The sequence below is a fragment of the Vanrija pseudolonga genome, chromosome 5 (genome assembly GCF_020906515.1).
Source record: "Vanrija pseudolonga chromosome 5, complete sequence".
Classification (NCBI taxonomy): domain Eukaryota; kingdom Fungi; phylum Basidiomycota; class Tremellomycetes; order Trichosporonales; family Trichosporonaceae; genus Vanrija; species Vanrija pseudolonga.
Window position 1 is genome coordinate 1,498,770 of NC_085853.1, and position 18,241 is coordinate 1,517,010.

At 61.0% G+C, this 18,241-nt stretch overlaps 7 protein-coding genes across 7 annotated transcripts; 3 read left to right on the forward strand and 4 right to left on the reverse strand.

Moving 5' to 3' along the window:
• Window positions 1–66: 66 nt before the first annotated feature.
• Window positions 67–1,017, reverse strand: IMP3 (U3 small nucleolar ribonucleoprotein IMP3). The gene is made up of 6 exons (XM_062773783.1): window positions 907–1,017; window positions 778–854; window positions 591–718; window positions 429–541; window positions 221–370; window positions 67–182 (listed from the first exon to the last, which is right to left on the reverse strand). The coding sequence occupies exons 1-6, from the start codon at window positions 961–963 to the stop codon at window positions 159–161; spliced, it is 549 nt and encodes a 182-aa protein (XP_062629767.1). The 5' UTR covers window positions 964–1,017; the 3' UTR covers window positions 67–158.
• Window positions 1,018–1,335: 318 nt separating this feature from the next.
• On the forward strand, window positions 1,336–6,520 carry Larp1 (La-related protein 1). Its single transcript, XM_062773784.1, has 6 exons — window positions 1,336–1,788; window positions 1,843–1,959; window positions 2,402–3,616; window positions 3,658–4,523; window positions 4,573–5,947; window positions 6,004–6,520. Exons 3-5 carry the CDS (start codon window positions 2,422–2,424, stop codon window positions 5,143–5,145), a joined length of 2,634 nt encoding a protein of 877 aa, XP_062629768.1. The 5' UTR covers window positions 1,336–1,788; window positions 1,843–1,959; window positions 2,402–2,421; the 3' UTR covers window positions 5,146–5,947; window positions 6,004–6,520.
• Window positions 5,756–7,045, reverse strand: dim1 (Dimethyladenosine transferase; the record flags this gene model as incomplete). The annotated part of the gene is made up of 4 exons (XM_062773785.1): window positions 6,843–7,045; window positions 6,498–6,753; window positions 6,004–6,399; window positions 5,756–5,947 (listed from the first exon to the last, which is right to left on the reverse strand). The coding sequence occupies exons 1-4, from the start codon at window positions 7,034–7,036 to the stop codon at window positions 5,756–5,758; spliced, it is 1,038 nt and encodes a 345-aa protein (XP_062629769.1). The 5' UTR covers window positions 7,037–7,045.
• Window positions 7,046–7,296: 251 nt separating this feature from the next.
• Window positions 7,297–8,101, forward strand: yae1 (the record flags this gene model as incomplete). The annotated part of the gene is made up of 2 exons (XM_062773786.1): window positions 7,297–7,440; window positions 7,565–8,101. The coding sequence occupies exons 1-2, from the start codon at window positions 7,336–7,338 to the stop codon at window positions 8,099–8,101; spliced, it is 642 nt and encodes a 213-aa protein (XP_062629770.1). The 5' UTR covers window positions 7,297–7,335.
• A 664-nt stretch (window positions 8,102–8,765) lies between these two features.
• Window positions 8,766–9,170, reverse strand: LOC62_05G007265 (uncharacterized protein; the record flags this gene model as incomplete). Its single annotated transcript, XM_062773787.1, has 1 exon — window positions 8,766–9,170. The coding sequence occupies one exon, from the start codon at window positions 9,168–9,170 to the stop codon at window positions 8,766–8,768; it is 405 nt and encodes a 134-aa protein (XP_062629771.1).
• A 2,099-nt stretch (window positions 9,171–11,269) lies between these two features.
• On the reverse strand, window positions 11,270–14,427 carry alg11 (GDP-Man:Man(3)GlcNAc(2)-PP-Dol alpha-1,2-mannosyltransferase). Its single transcript, XM_062773788.1, has 11 exons — window positions 14,206–14,427; window positions 14,142–14,161; window positions 13,929–14,106; window positions 13,068–13,884; window positions 12,892–13,030; window positions 12,674–12,854; window positions 12,450–12,636; window positions 12,107–12,412; window positions 11,708–12,050; window positions 11,568–11,649; window positions 11,270–11,499 (listed from the first exon to the last, which is right to left on the reverse strand). The coding sequence occupies exons 1-11, from the start codon at window positions 14,384–14,386 to the stop codon at window positions 11,282–11,284; spliced, it is 2,652 nt and encodes an 883-aa protein (XP_062629772.1). The 5' UTR covers window positions 14,387–14,427; the 3' UTR covers window positions 11,270–11,281.
• A 221-nt stretch (window positions 14,428–14,648) lies between these two features.
• CYP8 (Peptidyl-prolyl cis-trans isomerase-like 2) lies at window positions 14,649–18,230 on the forward strand. The gene is made up of 15 exons (XM_062773789.1): window positions 14,649–14,829; window positions 14,882–15,018; window positions 15,057–15,196; window positions 15,234–15,414; window positions 15,451–15,539; window positions 15,577–15,679; window positions 15,717–15,821; window positions 15,866–16,071; window positions 16,110–16,426; window positions 16,466–16,782; window positions 16,834–16,849; window positions 17,254–17,338; window positions 17,441–17,485; window positions 17,522–17,533; window positions 17,696–18,230. The coding sequence occupies exons 1-15, from the start codon at window positions 14,708–14,710 to the stop codon at window positions 17,903–17,905; spliced, it is 2,085 nt and encodes a 694-aa protein (XP_062629773.1). The 5' UTR covers window positions 14,649–14,707; the 3' UTR covers window positions 17,906–18,230.
• Window positions 18,231–18,241: the final 11 nt, after the last annotated feature.

Below are 18,241 nucleotides of genomic sequence, written 5' to 3' on the forward strand. Positions count from 1 at the left end.
ACGCACACAAGATGACACCAAGCTGCACCGGTACCGGCACCGCCGACACCACCACGCCCGCGCCGCCGCGCCTACACGCTCCATGCGATTGCTGATTACTGATACAATGTCTATAAACCGAGGTGGTACACCGAGCCCTAAGCGATCCTTCCACTCCTTTACAGCAGGTCAAAGTCGTCGAGCTGGCACCGTCAGCGCTGGTGCAATAAATACAACCCACCTCGTCGTTGTACTTCATGATCGTGCGCTTGCGTGCGCTCGTGTCGACCCAGGTCACGAAATCCTCCATGTGGCGCGTGATGAGCATGGCTGGGTCCGACACGGGCGACGGGCCGACGCGGATGTGGCCCTGCTCGATAGTGGTCACGGCCTAGCAAGTCAGCACGAGTCTTCTCTTGCCTACTCTACTCTCCCCACCTCCCACTCACATCAGACACCGTCTCGGCCATCTTCAACCGCGTGACCACGACCGCGAGGCGGCGGCGCGCGATCGACGACACGGTCACCTTGTTCTCGATATCTGAAGGCTTGGAGCCGACGTCTGTGGGGTCAGTGCTGCGTACGGAGAGCGTCTCACAGCGCCAACCTACCAAGAATTCCCATGTCGTACAGCTTGTTCAGCATCTCGGCCTCGCGCTGTTGCCGGAACGGGTCCTCGGCCGGGAGGAGCGAGATGCGGTGGATGAGCGAGCGGAGGTTGCCGCAGATCTTGTTGTACCTGTGGAGGTGTGTGAGCTAGAGTTCGGTACTTCAAGGACAAGCTCCCAGCACACCCACTTGTGGTAGTCTTCTCGGTCCTGGATGTGGTACTTGCGCATCACCTTGATCTCGCGGAGGGACGCATCCTGCTTCCACTGGGCGTGGGGTCAGCACTTTTGTCACCGGAAACAACACTGCCGCACTCACGTTCAAGAAGTCGACCTTCTTGAGGAGCTTTTGTTCGTGATGCTTGAGCTGACGCATTGTGTGGGTAGTAGGTGTTGTAGTTGCAACAAAGTGGAGTCACAGTGCTCAAAGTGTCAACATTGTCCTCGACCGGTCGTCCTTGTCGCGCCAAAAATGTCCAGGTCGTCATTGCAGTGGAGGGCATTGTTTGATTAGCTTCCGCGGTCAAAAGGCACACAAATTGTATAAATCAGGGCTTAATCAGAGCCTCGCCAGATTACAATTTTTCTAGAAATCTATATTAGCATTAAATATTACCCCCGTTTAAATGTTAAATAGACACTTGCCCGTCCAAAAGGGTGCCCGCCAAAATGCCAAACGGCGGTCACAAGCCACTCAGCCAGCCCAGCCTGACCAAAGCACGCTCACTCAACCCTCTGCTCGTCCTCACCTCATCCCCCTCGTCGTGCTCGTCTAGCCCTCCTCTCCTCTCCCCTCAACTCTTCATCAGTAGGCTCTAGACACTACTCAACACAGTCGTCTATAACCTGGACACCTTGTTGTCACTCAGACAACTCGCTACTCCCATCGCCACTCGAGCTTGAACGCGCAAAACTCTGCACGGCCCCACAACGCCATCACAGAACAACGCGCCGTTACTCGCTCACTCAGCGTTCCCCCCCTCTCTAGTTCTGGACGTCCACTCCGGATCCGCAATAGCTTTCATCGTCGTCCACCTGACTCGACCAAGCAGCGACTAGGCATCCTCGTATCCCCAACACCCCCACACTCATACACTCCACAGCCTCCACATTGGAGAGTGAACACGCGCGTCACCGCCGCTCATTTAAGCTAGAGACGCGGTACCAGGACAGGCGGTGGCGAACTACCCCGTCGTGTTAGGTGAGCCGCACCGCAGCGGGCGCTCCCAGTCGCTGACGCTGTATCGCTCTGCAGTGCTTTAGGTGCCATACACTGCCAATCTGGCTATAAGAACGCGTCCAGTCGCCCACCCATCGCTTCGAGACCAATACCACCACAAAGTGGTCGACCGAGCAGTTTCGCCTCCACCGAGTACGTCAAACTGTTCCCTCCCTTTACTCTCGCACCCCCTCGCCGTCACTCTGTGCCATCTTCCTTGATCCTTTGGGTCATTCACAACCCCTGCCACTGTTTCTCGTGCATACGCTCGGCAAGGTGGCTCGAAGACTTTGCCACCCGCTCCAGGCTCAAAACGCGCCTGCAAGCGATTTGAGTGCGTGACGCGCCGTCAGCCCCAGTCTCGCCCCCCTCCCTCAGCCCCGACCCATTTCGACGTCAAACCCATCACTTGACGTCTTGCGTCCACTCCTGTCTTGCTATGGTGGTTCACTGCGTGGGCGCCGATCCCATTCGTGTGTTGCCACTTCTTTGCGCGAATCATCATCAAAATTTCTCTTCCTCCCATCTCCTGTTCAGAACCTGATCGCTGACGCGCCTCTTCTTCCCGTTTCGACACTTCTTTCATCTCGAGCAGACTTGCCTCGCGCCGACAACATGACTCAGTCAAGTCAATCCAAATCCACCAGCGTTTTCCAGGCCCTGGGGTCGTACGCCGACCGCATCAAGGACCAGCCGAACGGGTCCAGCAAGGCGTCGTCCTCTTCATCCACACCAGCCTCAGCTGTCGCCAACTCTTCCAAGAAGGCCAACAACCGAACAGGGGCGGCCCGCCCGGCTTCCCCAGCCCCCGCTCAGTCAAGAGCAGACGCCGACGCCGAGGACGGCCCTTGGGAGACTGTTCGGACAGGGCGTAACAGGACCAAGCCCGAGCGCCAACAGCCGCAGGACGAGAAGCGCGCGAGCAACTCGCGCAACTGGCGCGAGCGAGACGACAAGGCTACCGATTCCAAGGACAAGGCAGCTGATGTGGAGCGTTCGCAAAAGGACGAGCCGGCACCCAAAAAGGACGAGGTAGCGACATCGTCGTCGTCCAAAGGTGCCCAGGCGGCTACCCGTCCCGCCGTCACGCCACCCAAGTCTGCTTGGGCTGCGACGGGTGGCAAGGGTGTCGCTGCTGCCGTTGCCGCAGCTGCCCCTGCTCCTCCAGCCCCAGTGGAGGCTCCAGCAAACGTGGCCACAACAATCACCAAGCCCGTTGCCAACGGCACTGCGGCTCCTGCCGCTGCTCCAGCCGCCGCGGCGTCGTCTGCCGCGCCCGCGGTTGAGCCAAGTACGTCGGCGCCTGCGCCGTCCAAGGCCGACGAAGAGGGCAACTGGCGCGCTCGTCCCAAGACTGAGACGACGGCGGCGCCGGCCCCTACCCCTACACCTGCACCTAGTGTGCCGAAGCAGGCTGCCCCCCCTCCCGCGACCAATGCTTGGGACTTGAGAAGGAAGGTGCAGCCTTCTGCACCTACCGCTGCGGCCCCGGCGTCATTGTCAAACGTTGCCTCTGCAGCAACGCCTTTACCCCAGCCGTCGCAGGTTGGCGCGGCTCCAAGCTCGAGTGCTCCTCCAACGTCGGCTCCCGAGCCGAATGGTGACGCCAAGGCCAGCAGCAGCAGCAAGAAGGCGAAGAAAAAGGGTGAAGCAGCAGCAGCTGCGGATGCTTCATTATGGCCCGACGTCACTCAAGCTGCAGAGGCCGTCAAGGTTGCCGAGGGAAACAAAGGAAAGCACGAGAAGAAGGGCAGTGAAGTTTCGGGCAGCGGAGCCGACGAAGCACCCAGCTCGGCTGCTCCGGGAGGAAGTGAGTACTTAGGAACACGACCACGTGCTAATCAGTTGCAGAGAAGCAAAAGTGGAAGGCGATCCCTGCGGCTGAACTTCAGGAAGCTGCCGACAAGGTGGCCGAAAACCATCGCAAGGCCAAGGCCAAAGCGCAGAAGGCCAAGAATGACGCCGATGAGGCCAAGAGCGCAAAGGGCAAGAAGGGCGGTGCCGAGCACCCACCGGCCAAGGGCCAGGTCCGCTTGACACGGTCAAGTTCTCAAGGTGCGGATACACGGCGACCTCCTCCTCCGTTCGGACACCCGGGCGTTGGTGCCAGCGAGTTACGTCTGGGCGGAGCTGGAGCGGACGTTGCCCCTTCAGTGATTGGTTCTGACAAGGGAGTGAACGGCTTGGTTGCTGCGAATGGCAACGCGAGCACCCCCATGTCTCGGGCAGGGAGCCAGCAGTCCAAGCGTGGATCCCCTTCGCAGGTTTCGATTCCCCTTTCGCCCGGAGGGGTTGAGGATCGAGCTGCTCGCTCATCTTCGACGGGCACGCTCCCGCAGACTGGATTCCCGTCCAACTCGAATGCCAGCCTGCCACGACCTCCGCGACAAAATCGCGACCGTGAGGGGCGTGGCGGCTCGTACGGCGGCGGCCGCGGACGGGGAGGGTATCGCTCAGTGCCGGCCACGCCACGCCTGTATGGCGACCTTTCGCCACTGCAAGGCAACATTGAGCTTGCCAGCCTCTACCGCCAGGGTTACGCCATGCCATACGGCTACTTCCCTGTGCCTGCGCAATTCGTCGTCTCGGGCTCATTTGATCCGGCCCAGGCAAACTATGCTGGTGTACCTGCTTCGTTCCCCCGTGCGGCCCCGCCTCCGGCACCTGTTACCCAGGTGCCCGGTCTTGACCCTCTGAGGGTGTACGTGCTCGGCCAGGTGAGTTGTTGCAAGGGTTTTGCGTAGGTGAGCAAGTCTGACCATCCAGATCGAGTACTACTTTAGCGTGCAAAACCTGGCCATGGACTTCTTCCTGCGGCAGCAGATGGACTCTGAAGGCTGGATCGACACGGCCATGATTGCGTCGTTTAACCGCATCAAGCAGCTGGTCTCGGACGTTGCTCTGGTCACCGAGGTCATGACCATGAGCTCGTTGCTCGAGGTCAAGGAGGACAAGGTGCGCCTGAGCGGCGGCGCAGCCAAGCGATGGGTTCTGCCCGACGCCAAGCCCAGCAAGTTTGAAGCGAGCCCTGCATACAACCCATCGCCAAAGAAGTCGGCTGGCGAGGGCACCGAAGTATCACACGGCATCCCGGCATCTATGGACGCCTCGGCTCTCGGGCTCGAGGATCTCGACCTGTTGATGCCTACTTCGCCGCAACCCAAGTTTGATGTCGAGAATGCTCTGATGAAGAGCTCGGCGAGCACAAACATTAGCTCTGCCGCAAGCGCACTTGCGTCGGACGACGCCAAGACGCTGACACCCACGACAACGGCCACCAGCATTACCGAGGAGGCCGATGACGTTTTTGAGGACAAGCCCAAGGCGGGGCATGAGTAGGAGGCGCAAGAGACGACGACGCGCAAGTCGACACTGTTGCCGTACTGGATCGGCAACGAACCACAATAAAGCACACCAACGACCACGAATCAGCATCGCGACCCCATCCATCTATTGTAATTCGTTTTCGCTCTCGACACCACAACAAACAACACCTTGTCTGGCATACAACTAGGGGGGGCTAACCCCTCCTATTCCATTTCACTACATTGATCGAACACGCAACGGAAAAAGCACCAAAAACCTTCAACCACCCACCAAACACCACCACAACAACCCAACCCAACTTGTCTGCCCGCATCTGCTTCGTGTTTCATGCCCAGGCAAAGCGCAGCACCGAGGGCTGCCACTCCACGGCAGTTTGAGGTGTAGCGCATTGTGTCTTGGCCTTTCGTTTCTATTGGCAGTATATTGCCACCATTTACAATCACATCGGCGGTGATTTCGGCGTCGGGGGAGGGGAGGAGCAGACAGAACCTGGGTAGCATGGCATGGTAGCGCCTTGGCACACGGACAAGCGGGCATGCTGCACGGCTGCCAGCTGCATGTGAATGCATACGTGTACATGTCCGCGGGGAGTGGGAGTGGGACTCGGATTATACAACAGGGTCTAAGCAAAGTGGATACCGCGGAGGTTGAAAGTCTTGAGGAGTTCTAGCAGGTCGTTGCCAGAGAGGACGGCAGCGCGCGAGTCGCCAAACGAGGGGCAGACCTCGTCCTCGTCGAGGGTTTTTGGTGGCACGAGGGTTTCGGTGAGGATTTCGTCGATGAGGGACCAAGCGTCAAACTCGTCTTCGATGAGCTAAGGGCGAGGAGGCGAGCGTCAGCGAGCCGTCAACAGCTACACACACGACTCACCCGCTCGTTCTCGGCACACCACGTGCGGTAGTTCTTCTCGACCATCTCCTTGACGCCCTTGGCCTTGAAGCACGCGCGGAGCGTCTTGTGCATGCGGGAAAAGACGATGCGGTTGAGGCCGTCAAACTCTTCAAACTTGACGGCGGGGGGCGGGTCAATGGGGCGGATACGCACGACGCTCGACTCGACCATGGGCGGCGGGCGGAAGTTGCCCTTGCCGACCTTCATGACGTGGTCGACGCGCGCGTACATCTGCGCGTTGGCAGCCAGGCGGCACCACATCTTGCTGCCGGGCGCAGCACAGAGACGGAGGGCGAACTCGCGCTGGAACATGAGGACTGCGGAGCGGATCACGGGGCGTTGCGAGAGGAGCTTGAAGACGATGATGGAGGAGATCTGGGAGCACGCGAGCGTCAGCGAGCGTGCGGCGGTCGTTGGGTAGCCACTGTCTGTCTGTCGCTCTCTGGCAGCCACCCGTGGCCGGCGCAACTCACACTGTACGGCGTGTTGGAAATGCACACGTCAAAGTACGGCAGATCCGCCTTGGCGAAATCCCCCAGCACAATCTCGAGCTTCTTCTGCATCGGCGTGCCGAGCACGCGCTTCTGCACCTCGGCCGCCATGCGCGGGTCCATCTCGACCGCGATGCACTTGCGCACGGCGGGGAGGATGCGCACGGTCAGGTTGCCTGTTCCGGGGCCGATTTCGAGGACCACGTCCGAGGGCTTGAGCTCGGCCTTGTCGACGATGCTGTGGCGTGAGCGAGCTGCGAAGCAGCGAGCGGGCGGCACAGTACTGGGTCCTATAACCCAGCACAATGTGACTGCTCCACGACTTACCCCTGCGCAACCAACGGGTTCGTCAAGATATGCTGTCCAAACCGCTCCGTATTGAACAGATGGTTCCTCGCGCCGCTGGCGGCCTCGCCGGACGAAGACGACGAAGCGGACGCGAGCGCGCCCTTGGCGGGACGCTGTGAGGCCGCCGCGAGGCCGTGGTTGCGCGTAAAGGTCTGCGAGGTGGCCTTTGGCATGGTGTGTTGTCGCGAACGAAGTGAGCGACGCCCGTGTTGACGATGGGCATGGGCTGCTGGGTCGGGCGAGAGCAGAACAACTTTTGGACGACGGTCACGTGGTTCGCCACCTGGTTGCACGGTCGCGTGGCTGCCTTGACTGGCGGCTGGCGGGAGCAATCACCTCCACTCTGCTGACTGAGGTGGAGTGAGATTTCCGCTGCATCGGCGAGGTGCATGGCGAGCACAGAGCTACAACGCGTAGTGCATACAAACCCACACTCGCTCACTCGCCTTCGGCTCGCTCGCTCGCTCGCGCAATGGACGACTGGGACGACGACTTTGGCTCCGCCCCCGCTGTTGGCGGCGCTGCCGACCCGCTCGTGGATACCGAGTATGCTAGGTTACAGCAGAAGTACACCGACGTGAGTGCTCGAGCAGCGAGCGGAGCGAGCTGCGCGCGGTGCAACAGTGTAGCATGCCGCTCTCTGTCTCCAGCTCTCTTACTCTCGCTCCAGCTCGCGCTGGCGCGCTCGCTGACCCCCGCAGGCGGGATACCGCGAAGGCATCACGGACGGCAAGCTCGCGACGCTGCAAGAGGGCTTTGACGGCAGCTTTGCGGCGAGCGTGCCCCGCGCGCGCAGGCTGGGCCAGCTGCGAGGCCGCGTGAATGCGTTGTTGGCGATCGCGAGTGCCTCGTCTGCGCCGGCGCGGACGGCGTCGGGCCGGGGCGTGCGGCGGAGCGCGAGCGCCGAGCCTGAAGAGCCCGCGCCAGCTGCCGCTGCCCCCTCGGCCGAGCTCATCGCCCGCGCCCGCGGCCTCGCGACCACGCTCGCCTCGGTGCGCAGGGACGACGTCCTCCCCCCCGACCTCGAGAGAATAGCGCACGAGAAGGAAGAGCACGGCGACGACCCGTACGACGGGGTGGACGTCACGCCACAGCGCGAGATGGAGGGGTTGGAGGGCGCCTTGGCGGGCTTGGGCGGCGCGGCTGCTGTGCCCAGGTTTGACGGGCGGCGCGAGGACGCGCTCCTCGATGCGCTTGAGGCGCAGGTCGTCGAGCTTGAGCGGGCGCTTCTGGCTTGAGCTGCTTGAGCAGAGTCCAGACCGCCCGGCCGGCCGGCCGCCCGGCTTCCAGTGGTTGTCACTGGTACCACCCACTAGCACCCCGGCGTCTACCATGACGGCACGCTGTAATGTTCGGTCGTCGGCACTCCACTCTTCGGCACCCCCGGCATGCACACTCTTACGCATCGAGATCTCGTCGCTCGTCACTCAAGCTTTGGCTACTCACTCGCGCTACTACTCGCGCTGCTCGCGCGATCGACCCCCGGGGCTCGGCGCATAGAATACAGCATAGTCCATGTACAAGTTCGTCCTAATGTTGCCCATTTTCTACACGCCGGCCTGGCCAGCGGCTAGTGCTAGTTATTGTCCTTCTGAAAGATCGTCCTTTACTCGTTGCGGGGAATTCCCCCATCCCCGCACTAATGCTACCACTGGTGGGAATCACAAATGCTTGGTGCGTGCTGCGTGCTGCGTGTTGCTGCTGCTGCTACTGTCGTGTGTATGCTTGTACCCCGCTGGATGCCTGTTTCGTTGCCGTCGTTGCCGGAGCCGTATCCAAGATATGGAATGTGGATGGTGGAGTCGGGTGGGGTGGGCGGCTGGACGGCGGGCTATCTACCGTAATCCGGGCGTGCCTGCCCAGGTCACGTCTGGCCTTCTCGGCCATCGGACTGCTTCACGACTAGCTTGCACACTCGACATCATGCACGGTCGGCTCAAACTCGACCTCATGCAGCTCGTCGAGCGGGCACAGTGGGGAGCGGTATGCACGCAGTGCGAGCTTGGAGGGGCGGCGTGGCCGGCGGGGCGGGCTCGTGGGCTGCAGCGGCGTCTGCGAGACGATGAGCTGACGGCTCAAGGGGTCGAGGTAGGCGTAGTGTCCTGGCTCTGGCGACTGCACCTCGACGAGCGGCATCTCCTTGTGCGTAGGTAACAAGGGTGCGGCAGGCGGGAGGGGGTACTGGAACAGTGTGAAGCAGGCCAGGAAGAGGAGGAAGATGACGGGGAGTGGCATCGAGTCGATCCACTGGATCGTCGAGTGGGATGCCATTTTGACGCGGGGCACGACGTCGTGGAGAGTGTCCATTGGGAACAAGAAGGTGGTCGGGCGGTCACGCAGTGAAGCCGGGTGGTGGTGTTGTCGTCGGTCTCAGACTGACTCGGGGACGGGTGGGTCGGTGGGCCGAATGTAGGCGGGGTGGGCGAAGGGACCGTGGCTGTGGAAAGTGTCAACAATGAGGGCGGGGGATGATTATATGCCAAAGTGACAACGACGACAGCGCAGATGCAATGTTCACGAATAGAAGCACACGAGGTATGCGGCGCGGCGCGCAGCACACGATTGTAATGTGCATCTGCGTCGTGGCCAGATCGGCGCAGCGCAGTGCAATATAGCGATCCGCCCCGGTAATGACAAGGTCGACTCCACCGGCGCGAAGCCACTCATTGTTGGCTGCGCCCTGGGGGCCCATTGTAGTGCTCGTCTTCCGCCCTCCGCCACCAAGCCGTCAACGACGACGACGACGTCGACGAGCTCTACAACATCATCATGCCGAGAGATCAAGTCAAACTCACTGCGTGTGGCGTCGGTGTCCGAATGGGAATGTAAGGTGAATGCAATGTCGAATGTCGGTTGTTGACGTCGAGTAGCGAGCGAGCGAGGTTGGGATATGTTTGGAATCTAGCTAGGGTCCAGGTCGGGGCCGTCCGGGTCTGGGTCTCGACTCTTGCAATGTAGCCTTGTTGCTCTCTTGACCGGGTCGTCTGCAGCAGCTAGCACAGATGAATAGTCCAGGAGTGTCCGTGGTGGATCTGGGCCGACAGAGGTCTGATTCAGATGAAGTCGGTGGCACCGAAAAGTAGCAAAGAGGCGTCCGATCCGACAATGAGAGGCGTTGGCGGTGGCGCTGATCTGATCCACACGAGCAAGCGAGCGGTGATGGATCGACCGGCGAATGCGGAGGAGGGAGCGGGGAGAGGAGTTCGGCGACTGCGAGGTGGGGAGGGGAGGTTGCTGCTGGTGGTGGGGTAAAGGCAAGCGAGCGAGCGAGGTGTAGCCGGCGTGGCGTGCCAACGAGAGTGGTGGTGAAGAACAACTGGATCGCCTCTGGCGTCCGTTTTGGAACAAGGAGAGTAGGGAGTGAGAAGAATGAATCAAGCAGCACGAGGCGGGCTTGGAGAAGGGGAGGGGAGGGGGGAGTAGACACCAAGGTGTATAAGAGGCAAGTGGTGTGGTGGTGCACCGTGTTGTGCTGGCGAGGTGCACCCACCCCGACGACAGACACCTGCTGGCCGCCGAGGAGTTGGTTGCATGGCGTACGTCACAGCCGGGAGGGGAGGGGCGAGTGGGAGTGGGAAGGAGGGGCAGGGGGGCAGGGGAGAGGGCAGGGGGTGACGCCAGGGGCAGGTAGCCACCACCCACCCACCTTGGGCCTAGTGCGGTGTGGCATGTCGCTCACGGCTCAGTGGGCAACCAGGCAGGCAAGGATCCTTGGCCGACGACTCCTCGCCGCCGCACCCAGCAATGCATTACATGCCCACACGCCCACGCCCACGCCCAAACTCTGCGTCCCCGCACTCGCACTGACGCACTCGGTGCCAACCATAACTTGCATAGTACGTGCGTGTGCGCACACGCTCGTCGTCAGCCCGCGGCGCGCACACACACACGCACGCACGCACGCATTCCCCTGCCCGCAACCCAGACTGGGCTGCAATTGCCGGGTTGCAGCATGCTTGTCAGCGCCGCCGCCAACATTGCCGGAGTAATGCTAGTGTTTTTGCCTGTACGACATGGGGTGTTGGAGCTGGAGCCAGGAGGCAGCTGCTGGACCGACCGACCGACCGAACCACACCCATCCCATCCCTGGCTAGCTCGCTAGCTGATCGTCACTGTCATTAGCACCCACCCCTGGGTCCACTACTCATCATGACCATGTTCGTCACCGATCAGTACCATGTAATAATACCCCCCACCCCTGGGATGCCCCTCGCGTACCAGCCACAGAAAACCCAACCTACTCGGCCATACTTGGCACACAGTGTCAACAAGCCCGTGGACGGAGCCGTGTCAGTCCGCAGCGTCGCGAGAGCATAAACACTACTCACGCACCGGGCACTCCTCGGCACCACCGGCTTGGCCATGCACACCGGCTTGGCTATGCAAACAATCATGCAGATGTCTATGCACATACTCGACTAATACTTGAGCTGCACCTGCTCCGACCCGCGCTTGTACGCAGCCCGTGCAAGCTGGTTCCACCCACGCTCAAACCCGCGCTCAAAGGCACGCTCAGAGAACTTGTCCTCGGCCAAAGCCCTGGCAGCCTTGCGCATCCCCAGCTGCTGTCCCGGCGTCATACTCAGCGCCTCGTGGATGGCCGCAGCAAACGACTTGGCGTCGGTTGCATGGAATCCTAAGACATCAGTGTCGGCCGCCGTGCCTGTTTATCCCGCGCGGGGAGGCAATCAACACAAAACCTACCTGTTCTCTGGCCCTCGTATGGGACAACAATGTCGAGGTACGGCCCTGCAGATGCGTGCACAATGGGAATGAGCCCTGCAGCCTGAACAAGAGAGTCAGTACCTCTTTTACCCTGTGACCCGGAAAAGAACACCACTCACCATGAACTCGACGACGTTGATCCCAAAGTGCTCGTCCTGCATCGTGTTCAGGCCGATCGTCGCCTTACCGAGGCGCGAAACGACTTCGGGGTACGGCGCGTTGACCAAAAAGGTCACATTGTCCTGAACTGTCAGATGTGTTTGCGTAGACAACAGCCTCCTCACCGCAATCCCGAGCTTGTCGGCCAGCTTCTTGAGCTCCTCCACCCGACCCTCGTCAGCTGGACCGCGCGCGCCGCCCATCAACGTCAGGTGGATCTTCTTTGCCCCTTGGCGGTACTGCGGGTACTCCTCAAACAAGATGCTCAGGGCGTGGAGCTGTTTCGCATGATCCTTTTCGGGCCTGTGGCGTCGGTCAGAGTCAAACTCTCATGTCCCGATAGATGTAACGCAACCCACCTAAACTGGGCGAGTGACACCAATGTTGGTTCACGCTTGTCCAGGTTGCCAAGGGTGGATAGCTCCTTGGTGTCGCAGGGAGGGAAGACGACCTCGCACTTGGCTCGGTCTTCGGGGGTCGATTCGCCACGCTTCTCGCGCATCTCCTGGGTCTTGTCGTCCAGAAGCAGGAGGCCAGCTCCGAAAGACGACCGACCGAATGTGAGCAGTGACTTGATGTGCGCCTGCGTCCACGACGAGTTGGTCATTGTGTACTCAGAGAACAGGAGCGAGAGGGCGTAGAGGCGGGTAAAGATGGCGTAGTAGCTGGTAGGTAAGATTCCGGTGACAAAGGAGCACCTACCCAAGCTTGATCCAGGTGCGGACAGCACTCTTGCTCGCACCCGCGTTCTCGACTCCTTCCTGGCGCTGGCGAACGCGGTTCACCATGTCCGAGCTCACGGTGGGGTAGTGCGTGTACGTGCCGATGGGCACGTTACCGCCGGTGAGGAGGCGAACGAATGGCAGGGTGAAGGCGTAGCCCATAGAGTCTGCTCGTCAGCAATCGCTACGCCGACAGATCCTCACCAATGAAGATGTCTCCCCAGGCGCCGTCCTTGCCGCAGAGACCCTCCCATGCAAGGTAGATACTACCGAGCGACTGGCCCAAGAGTGTGAAGCGCTTCCAGTACGAGTCCGAGATGAGGTAGCGAGACGGGAGTGGGATAAACTGAAGTCTCTTGCCATCCAGCTCGATCTCAAAGCGGTCCTGGGCGCGGTCAGCTCTGTGTGGCACACACACTCACCTTGACGCGCTGCAGAATGTCCTCCTTCGAAGCCTCGGGGTAGTCACCAGAGTACACGAGCGAAATGACGTCGGGGTGGGTGCGCTGAAGCCATGCGATGGCCGTCCAGAGGACACGCTCTCCGCCACCACCCGAGTTGCTGGGGGCGTCAGCTCGAACAGAAGATCTGAACTAACCAGAACGGGTGCCAGAAACCAACCACCGTGCGCTTCTTCGCCATGCGCGGCGGCTGGGTCGAGGTGCCAGGGATCACACCGTACTCGATAACACCGATCTTGGAGAGAATAGCTGCGCGCTTGGAGGCATTGCCAGACTGAGCCTTGCTGAGGAGCACAGCGCCAGCCGCGAACGCGAGCAGCCCCACGATCGGGATGAGACTTCCAATGAAGAGCCAGTTGACTCCGAGGTAGCGCGCGGCTGCGACACCGCCGACAATGCCAACGAGCGCGGTCTTGAGAATGACCGCGTATGTTGGGCCGTAGCAAACGAACCAGAGCACAAAGGTGATAGCCACCCAGATGACGTCGAGCGAGACGGACCCTTGGGCCGGGTGGCTCACAATGATCCAGCCGAGGTACTCGTACCAGCTGCTCTCCGACGCGGGGAGGTTGTCGATCACGCGCTTGGTGTTGTCCCAGTGGATAACACCTGCAAGGGCGAGCACGAGGGGAATGAAGCCCTTGTAGGGGAGTGCGAGGGCCGCTCCCGCTGTGCTCTTGGGGATGACGAAGAGGGGGAGGACGACAGCGCCGTGGATGGCACCGAGAGCGTACATGAACGTCGGCGTGTTGGCATACTGCGGCATGACGTACATGACGCCGAGGGCGGCAAGCAGCGTCGACCACAGAGGCAAGGTCGCCTTTGGCCGGCGAGCTGGCTCGAGCGGCGAGTGCATGAACACGGCGGTGAGGAAGAGCGCGATGGCGACCGAGATGGCAACGAGCTGCCCGAAGATCATGTATGCGACGGGGTACTTGATTCCCCTGGCAATACCTGAGGGTGTTAGCTAGTCGCCAAGCGCGAGCGCAGCTACCCACACTGGTGCCAGATAATCGCGGTGAAGAGGATAGCAGCAGTGCAGATGAACGAGCTCCACCACCACTGTGCGTCGCCGACACAGACGGCGCGCCACGCCTGCTCGAATAGCGACGTTCCGACGAGCCATTCGCCGTACGTCGCGCCGGGGTTGCGGTTCTCATAGCTGACATACGACCACTGGGGTGTCAGCGGGGCCGAGAGGCTTATCTCACCTTCATGAACTGGAGCATGACTGAGGCGTTAGCGGCTTGCTTTCTCGATCCTCAAGCCACTCACAATACCATGTACACAGGAGACCGCCGAGCGCGGCGCGCGCAAACACAAACGGCCGGCCAGAGAGCAGGTCTACGGCCTTGCGCTCAGACACGATGGAGGCCGCGACGAAGCCAAAGCTGCCGAAGATGACGCCAAAGTAGCCGAGGAAGATGGCCCAGGCCACGAGCTCGTCAAAGGTCATGGTGGGTGATGCTGTCCTCTGTCCAAGGGCAGAGTTTAGTCGAGAGGGATGTAGTAGAGTGCCAGCGGGGCCGTCGTCGTCGGCGTCGCGGAAATCACAGATACTCACGGGCCCCTCGGTGGACGCCTCCACCGCGATCGATTGCCGTCGCCGCGTGTCGGCATGCCACGTGGAAATACTCCCGCTCGACCTCCATCAATCTCCACTTTGCTCGTCCGCCCACAGCGGCCACAACAATATCGGCCAGGTTGCGCTCGCATCTCACTCACAACCACTCCTCATCGCCTGGCAGCACCCCCACCACCCAACACCGTCGCCAGCATGGGTAACAACTCGGACAAGATGTACGTCACGTACTCGGAGCACGCGGCGGGCCACCACACGGCTTCGGGCGGTGGCAAGCGCGCCGAGACAGGCAAGTCGGACTTTCAGCGGCTCCCATTGTAAGTGGCTTACTTGCCATTGGCCAGACCGATAAGCCGCTGACACACTCAGCGACTCGTGTGCGCTCTCGCTCCAGCCGTTCCGTAACCCCGTCGCTGTCGTCGCGGAGACTGAGCCGGGTGAGGCTCCCCGCGCCGACGTCTTCGACCTGCTCAACATTGTCCCCTATGTCCGCAAGTTCAAGACGAGTGAGCTGGACTTCGATGGTTACGCAGCTGACATCCAGACCCTGTGACTGGCAAGCCTCTCGAGACGAGCCAGCTCATCAAGCTCAACTTCTTCAAGAACTCGGAGGGCAACTACCACGACCCGATCACCTTCAAGGTCTTCTCGCCACATGTGCACATTGTCTTTCTGAAGAACACTGTGGGTATGGATCCACTGAGCCTCTCTGACCCACCAGGGAAATGTCTTTGACATGGCTTCCCTCCAACTCCTGGCTATCAAGCCCAAGACGTGGCGCGATCTCGTCAGTGACGAGGAGTTCAAGCGCGAGGACATAATCACGATCCAGGACCCGTCCAACCTCAAGTCGCGGGACCTGCGCGACTACGATTATGTCAAGAACGAGAAGTCGCTCACTGGTGGGTTCGGTGTAATGGGCATAGCTGATGAGCTAGATGCCGACCGGGAGAACGACCCGCTCAAGGGCATCAATGTGGACGCCGCTGGTGGCGCCAGCAAGGTGCTCAAGATGATCGCGGAGAAGGTGAGCTTGTCGACCTTCGACGAAGCTGACATCCCAGACACGGTCTGAGAACCCCTCGCCATCACCCGCGCCGTCGTCAAAGGCCGATGAGAAGCCCAAGGAGGGCGTCGTTGCCAAGCGCAAGGTCGAGCAGCTGGCCTGTGAGTTGTGCCGGAGCGACAACGACTGACTTTCTAGACAACGCTTCCAACTACTCCAGCGGACGCACGGCGGCGTCGTTGACAAGTACGACGAACGGCCCCGAGATCAAGGACGAGCGTGCCATGTTCGACGAGGAAGAGTGTAGGTGTCAGAGACTGTGCCACCATCACCTGCTAACTCCCCAGACATGTTCGAGGAGATGATGAAGCCCACCAAGGACAAGGACAGGCTAAAGTCCAAGGCGTACGCCACGATCATGACCAACCTTGGAGGCCTCAACGTCGAGCTGCACGGCGATCGCGCACCCAAGACCGTGTACAACTTTGTCCAGCTGGCCAAGCAGGGCAAGTACGACAATGTCATCTTCCACCGCTTGATACCTGGCTTCATGGTGGGTGCTGCAACGTCGAAGACATCACTGACAATCAGATCCAGGGTGGCGATCCCACGGGAACTGGACGAGGAGGCGAGAGCTACTGGGGTGCGGGGTTCCGGGATGAGTATGCCGAGAAGGGCGCGTTCAAGCACGACGCGCGTGGTACTCTGTCCATGGCCAACAGCGGACCGCACACCAACGGCTCTCAGTTCTTCATCACCTTCACCGAGACGCCGCATTTGAACAACAAGCACACCGTGTTTGGCAAGCTCGTCGGCGGCGAGGACGTCCTGCTGCGGATGGAGCGCACCAATGTGCGACCAGGATCTGACCGCCCGACGAAGGACATTATAATCACGGGGGTCAACATGTGGGTTAAGGCATGATTCGACCTGAGCTAACCCTTCAGCTTGCAAGATCCGTTTGAAGAGCACCAGAAGCGTTTGAAAGCCCGTCTCGCACGGCAAGACCAGTCCGAGGAGGCGCAGAGACGGCGCGCCGAGAAGGCCGCCGAGCGGGAGAAGGACCGAACGACGTGGCTGGGGACAGATCTGGGTGCCAAGGGCGAATCAAAGGCTTTGCGTGCTGAGAAGAAGCGCAAGGCCGACGACGAAGGGGTGGGCAAGTACCTCAAACCTGCAAAGGCGCCAGCGCCGGCTGCGGCGGCCGCGCCTGCAGCTGCGCCGGTCGAGTTTGGTGTTGAGAAGAAGAAGCGCAAGGCTGGGGGTGGGTTTGGGGACTTCTCTGGGTGGTAGCCGCGTGTAGGAGCATATACAGATGAGCATGTAGCATGGTAGGGCATTGGGAGTGAGCATGATTGTGGAGGTGGCCGGATTAGGGTTTTGTTGAATGGAGCGAGCGCGGTGACGTGAGAGGTCTAGGGCAAATTGTTTATGACTGTTGCACTTTGGCCGCGCCTGGCTGGCCACCGTGGCCCACGCCTCGCCGCGCCGCCGCCACCGGCCACCCTGGACTTGGATTCATCCAGCAGTCATCTCGACGCGACAACCAACACACCACACGCATCACACTCACTTCTTCAACAACATCCACCAGGCGAGAGGAGCCTCCACGAGCGCATACAGTCAGCGCATAGACACGACGACGACGTAACCAACCATATCAGCAAGCAACCGCCGAACAACAATGCCGCCGTAGGTGAATCGGCGCAGGCCCCGCTGACCACCACCCGCCCAGCCGCAGCGCGACGGACCAGACGCTCGAGCAGCAGAACGAGGAGGAGCTGAGCAGCCTGCATGGCAAGATCAAGGCGCTGCGTTCGGTGCGTAGGCTAGCCGCGGCGGCGGCGAGGTGCTTGGCCTGAGGAGCTGAGCTTCCTCGGCCACCGCGAAGCGCCTTGCGCCCACCCACTAACACCTCGCAGGTCACCATCGACATCCTCGACGATTCGGGCAGGCAGAATGACCAGGTGCGTCGAAGTTTCGGGCAGGACTGACACGCACAGCTTGACCGGACTGTGAGTGGCTGGGTCGGCGGCGGGCGGTGCCGTCCGGGCGGGGTGTCTCCACCTCCTCAGCGCCGGCGAGGAGGCCTCACTCGACGAGGCGTCGTTCCCCGCGCACACGCTCGCTCACTCGCGGCTGCGCCGCTCCCTGCATGCGCGCGCTAACGCCCCCAGGGCAACATCTTCACGTCGTTTGGCAACTCGCTCTTCTCGACGCAGCGACACCACTCCCGCACAATGGCGGCCAGCTCGACCCTCAGGCAGTACCGCACCATCGCGTACATTGTCGGCGTGGTCGTCGCGCTGTGGTTCGTGCTCAAGCTGTGGCATTTGGGCGGCGGGGGCGGCGGCAAGGGGCCCTCAGACGCGGATTATGGCGCGTGAGCGAATGGGCGAGCGGAACGAGCGACGCGCAGCGTCGCGAGTGCGCGAGTTTGCGAGGCGAGCGATATGGAGAGGACGGGGTGTGGCGTAGAGACAGGAGACAGAGAGACGGAGGAGAGCCCGAAGAGAGCACACAGCAGGACAGCGAGGATGGACGCCCGGTGGGAGGGTGGCAGAGCACTAGACCACCCCGCTCGCGGAGGGCAGCATGGACATAGGGGGGAACGAGAGCGACCGACGAGAGCAGCGTAGAGCGAAGAGCTGGCCCTGCGCACCCGCGCAACGCGTGCATGCGCACACTCTACACGCCGTGTATACCTTATATGCATTGTATAC

What these genes read in the sequence shown, in the direction of transcription:
- IMP3 (XM_062773783.1), bottom strand. Translation starts at nt 963, where the DNA reads ATGCGTCAGCTCAAGCATCACGAACAAAAGCTCCTCAAGAAGGTCGAC. An exon ending in GTACGACATGGGAATTCTTG is followed by an intron (nt 542 to 590) that starts GTAGGTTGGCGC and finishes CTGACCCCACAG; the next exon opens with ACGTCGGCTCCAAGCCTTCA. An exon ending in TCATGAAGTACAACGACGAG is followed by an intron (nt 183 to 220) that starts GTGGGTTGTATT and finishes TGACGGTGCCAG; the next exon opens with CTCGACGACTTTGACCTGCT.
- Larp1 (XM_062773784.1), top strand. Translation starts at nt 2,422, where the DNA reads ATGACTCAGTCAAGTCAATCCAAATCCACCAGCGTTTTCCAGGCCCTG. An exon ending in CTCGGCTGCTCCGGGAGGAA is followed by an intron (nt 3,617 to 3,657) that starts GTGAGTACTTAG and finishes AATCAGTTGCAG; the next exon opens with AGAAGCAAAAGTGGAAGGCG. An exon ending in GGGTGTACGTGCTCGGCCAG is followed by an intron (nt 4,524 to 4,572) that starts GTGAGTTGTTGC and finishes CTGACCATCCAG; the next exon opens with ATCGAGTACTACTTTAGCGT.
- alg11 (XM_062773788.1), bottom strand. Translation starts at nt 14,386, where the DNA reads ATGACCTTTGACGAGCTCGTGGCCTGGGCCATCTTCCTCGGCTACTTT. An exon ending in CGCGATTATCTGGCACCAGT is followed by an intron (nt 13,885 to 13,928) that starts GTGGGTAGCTGC and finishes TAACACCCTCAG; the next exon opens with GTATTGCCAGGGGAATCAAG. An exon ending in GGTTTCTGGCACCCGTTCTG is followed by an intron (nt 13,031 to 13,067) that starts GTTAGTTCAGAT and finishes TGACGCCCCCAG; the next exon opens with CAACTCGGGTGGTGGCGGAG.
- CYP8 (XM_062773789.1), top strand. Translation starts at nt 14,708, where the DNA reads ATGGGTAACAACTCGGACAAGATGTACGTCACGTACTCGGAGCACGCG. An exon ending in TGTCCGCAAGTTCAAGACGA is followed by an intron (nt 15,019 to 15,056) that starts GTGAGCTGGACT and finishes GCTGACATCCAG; the next exon opens with ACCCTGTGACTGGCAAGCCT. An exon ending in CAAGGTCGAGCAGCTGGCCT is followed by an intron (nt 15,680 to 15,716) that starts GTGAGTTGTGCC and finishes CTGACTTTCTAG; the next exon opens with ACAACGCTTCCAACTACTCC.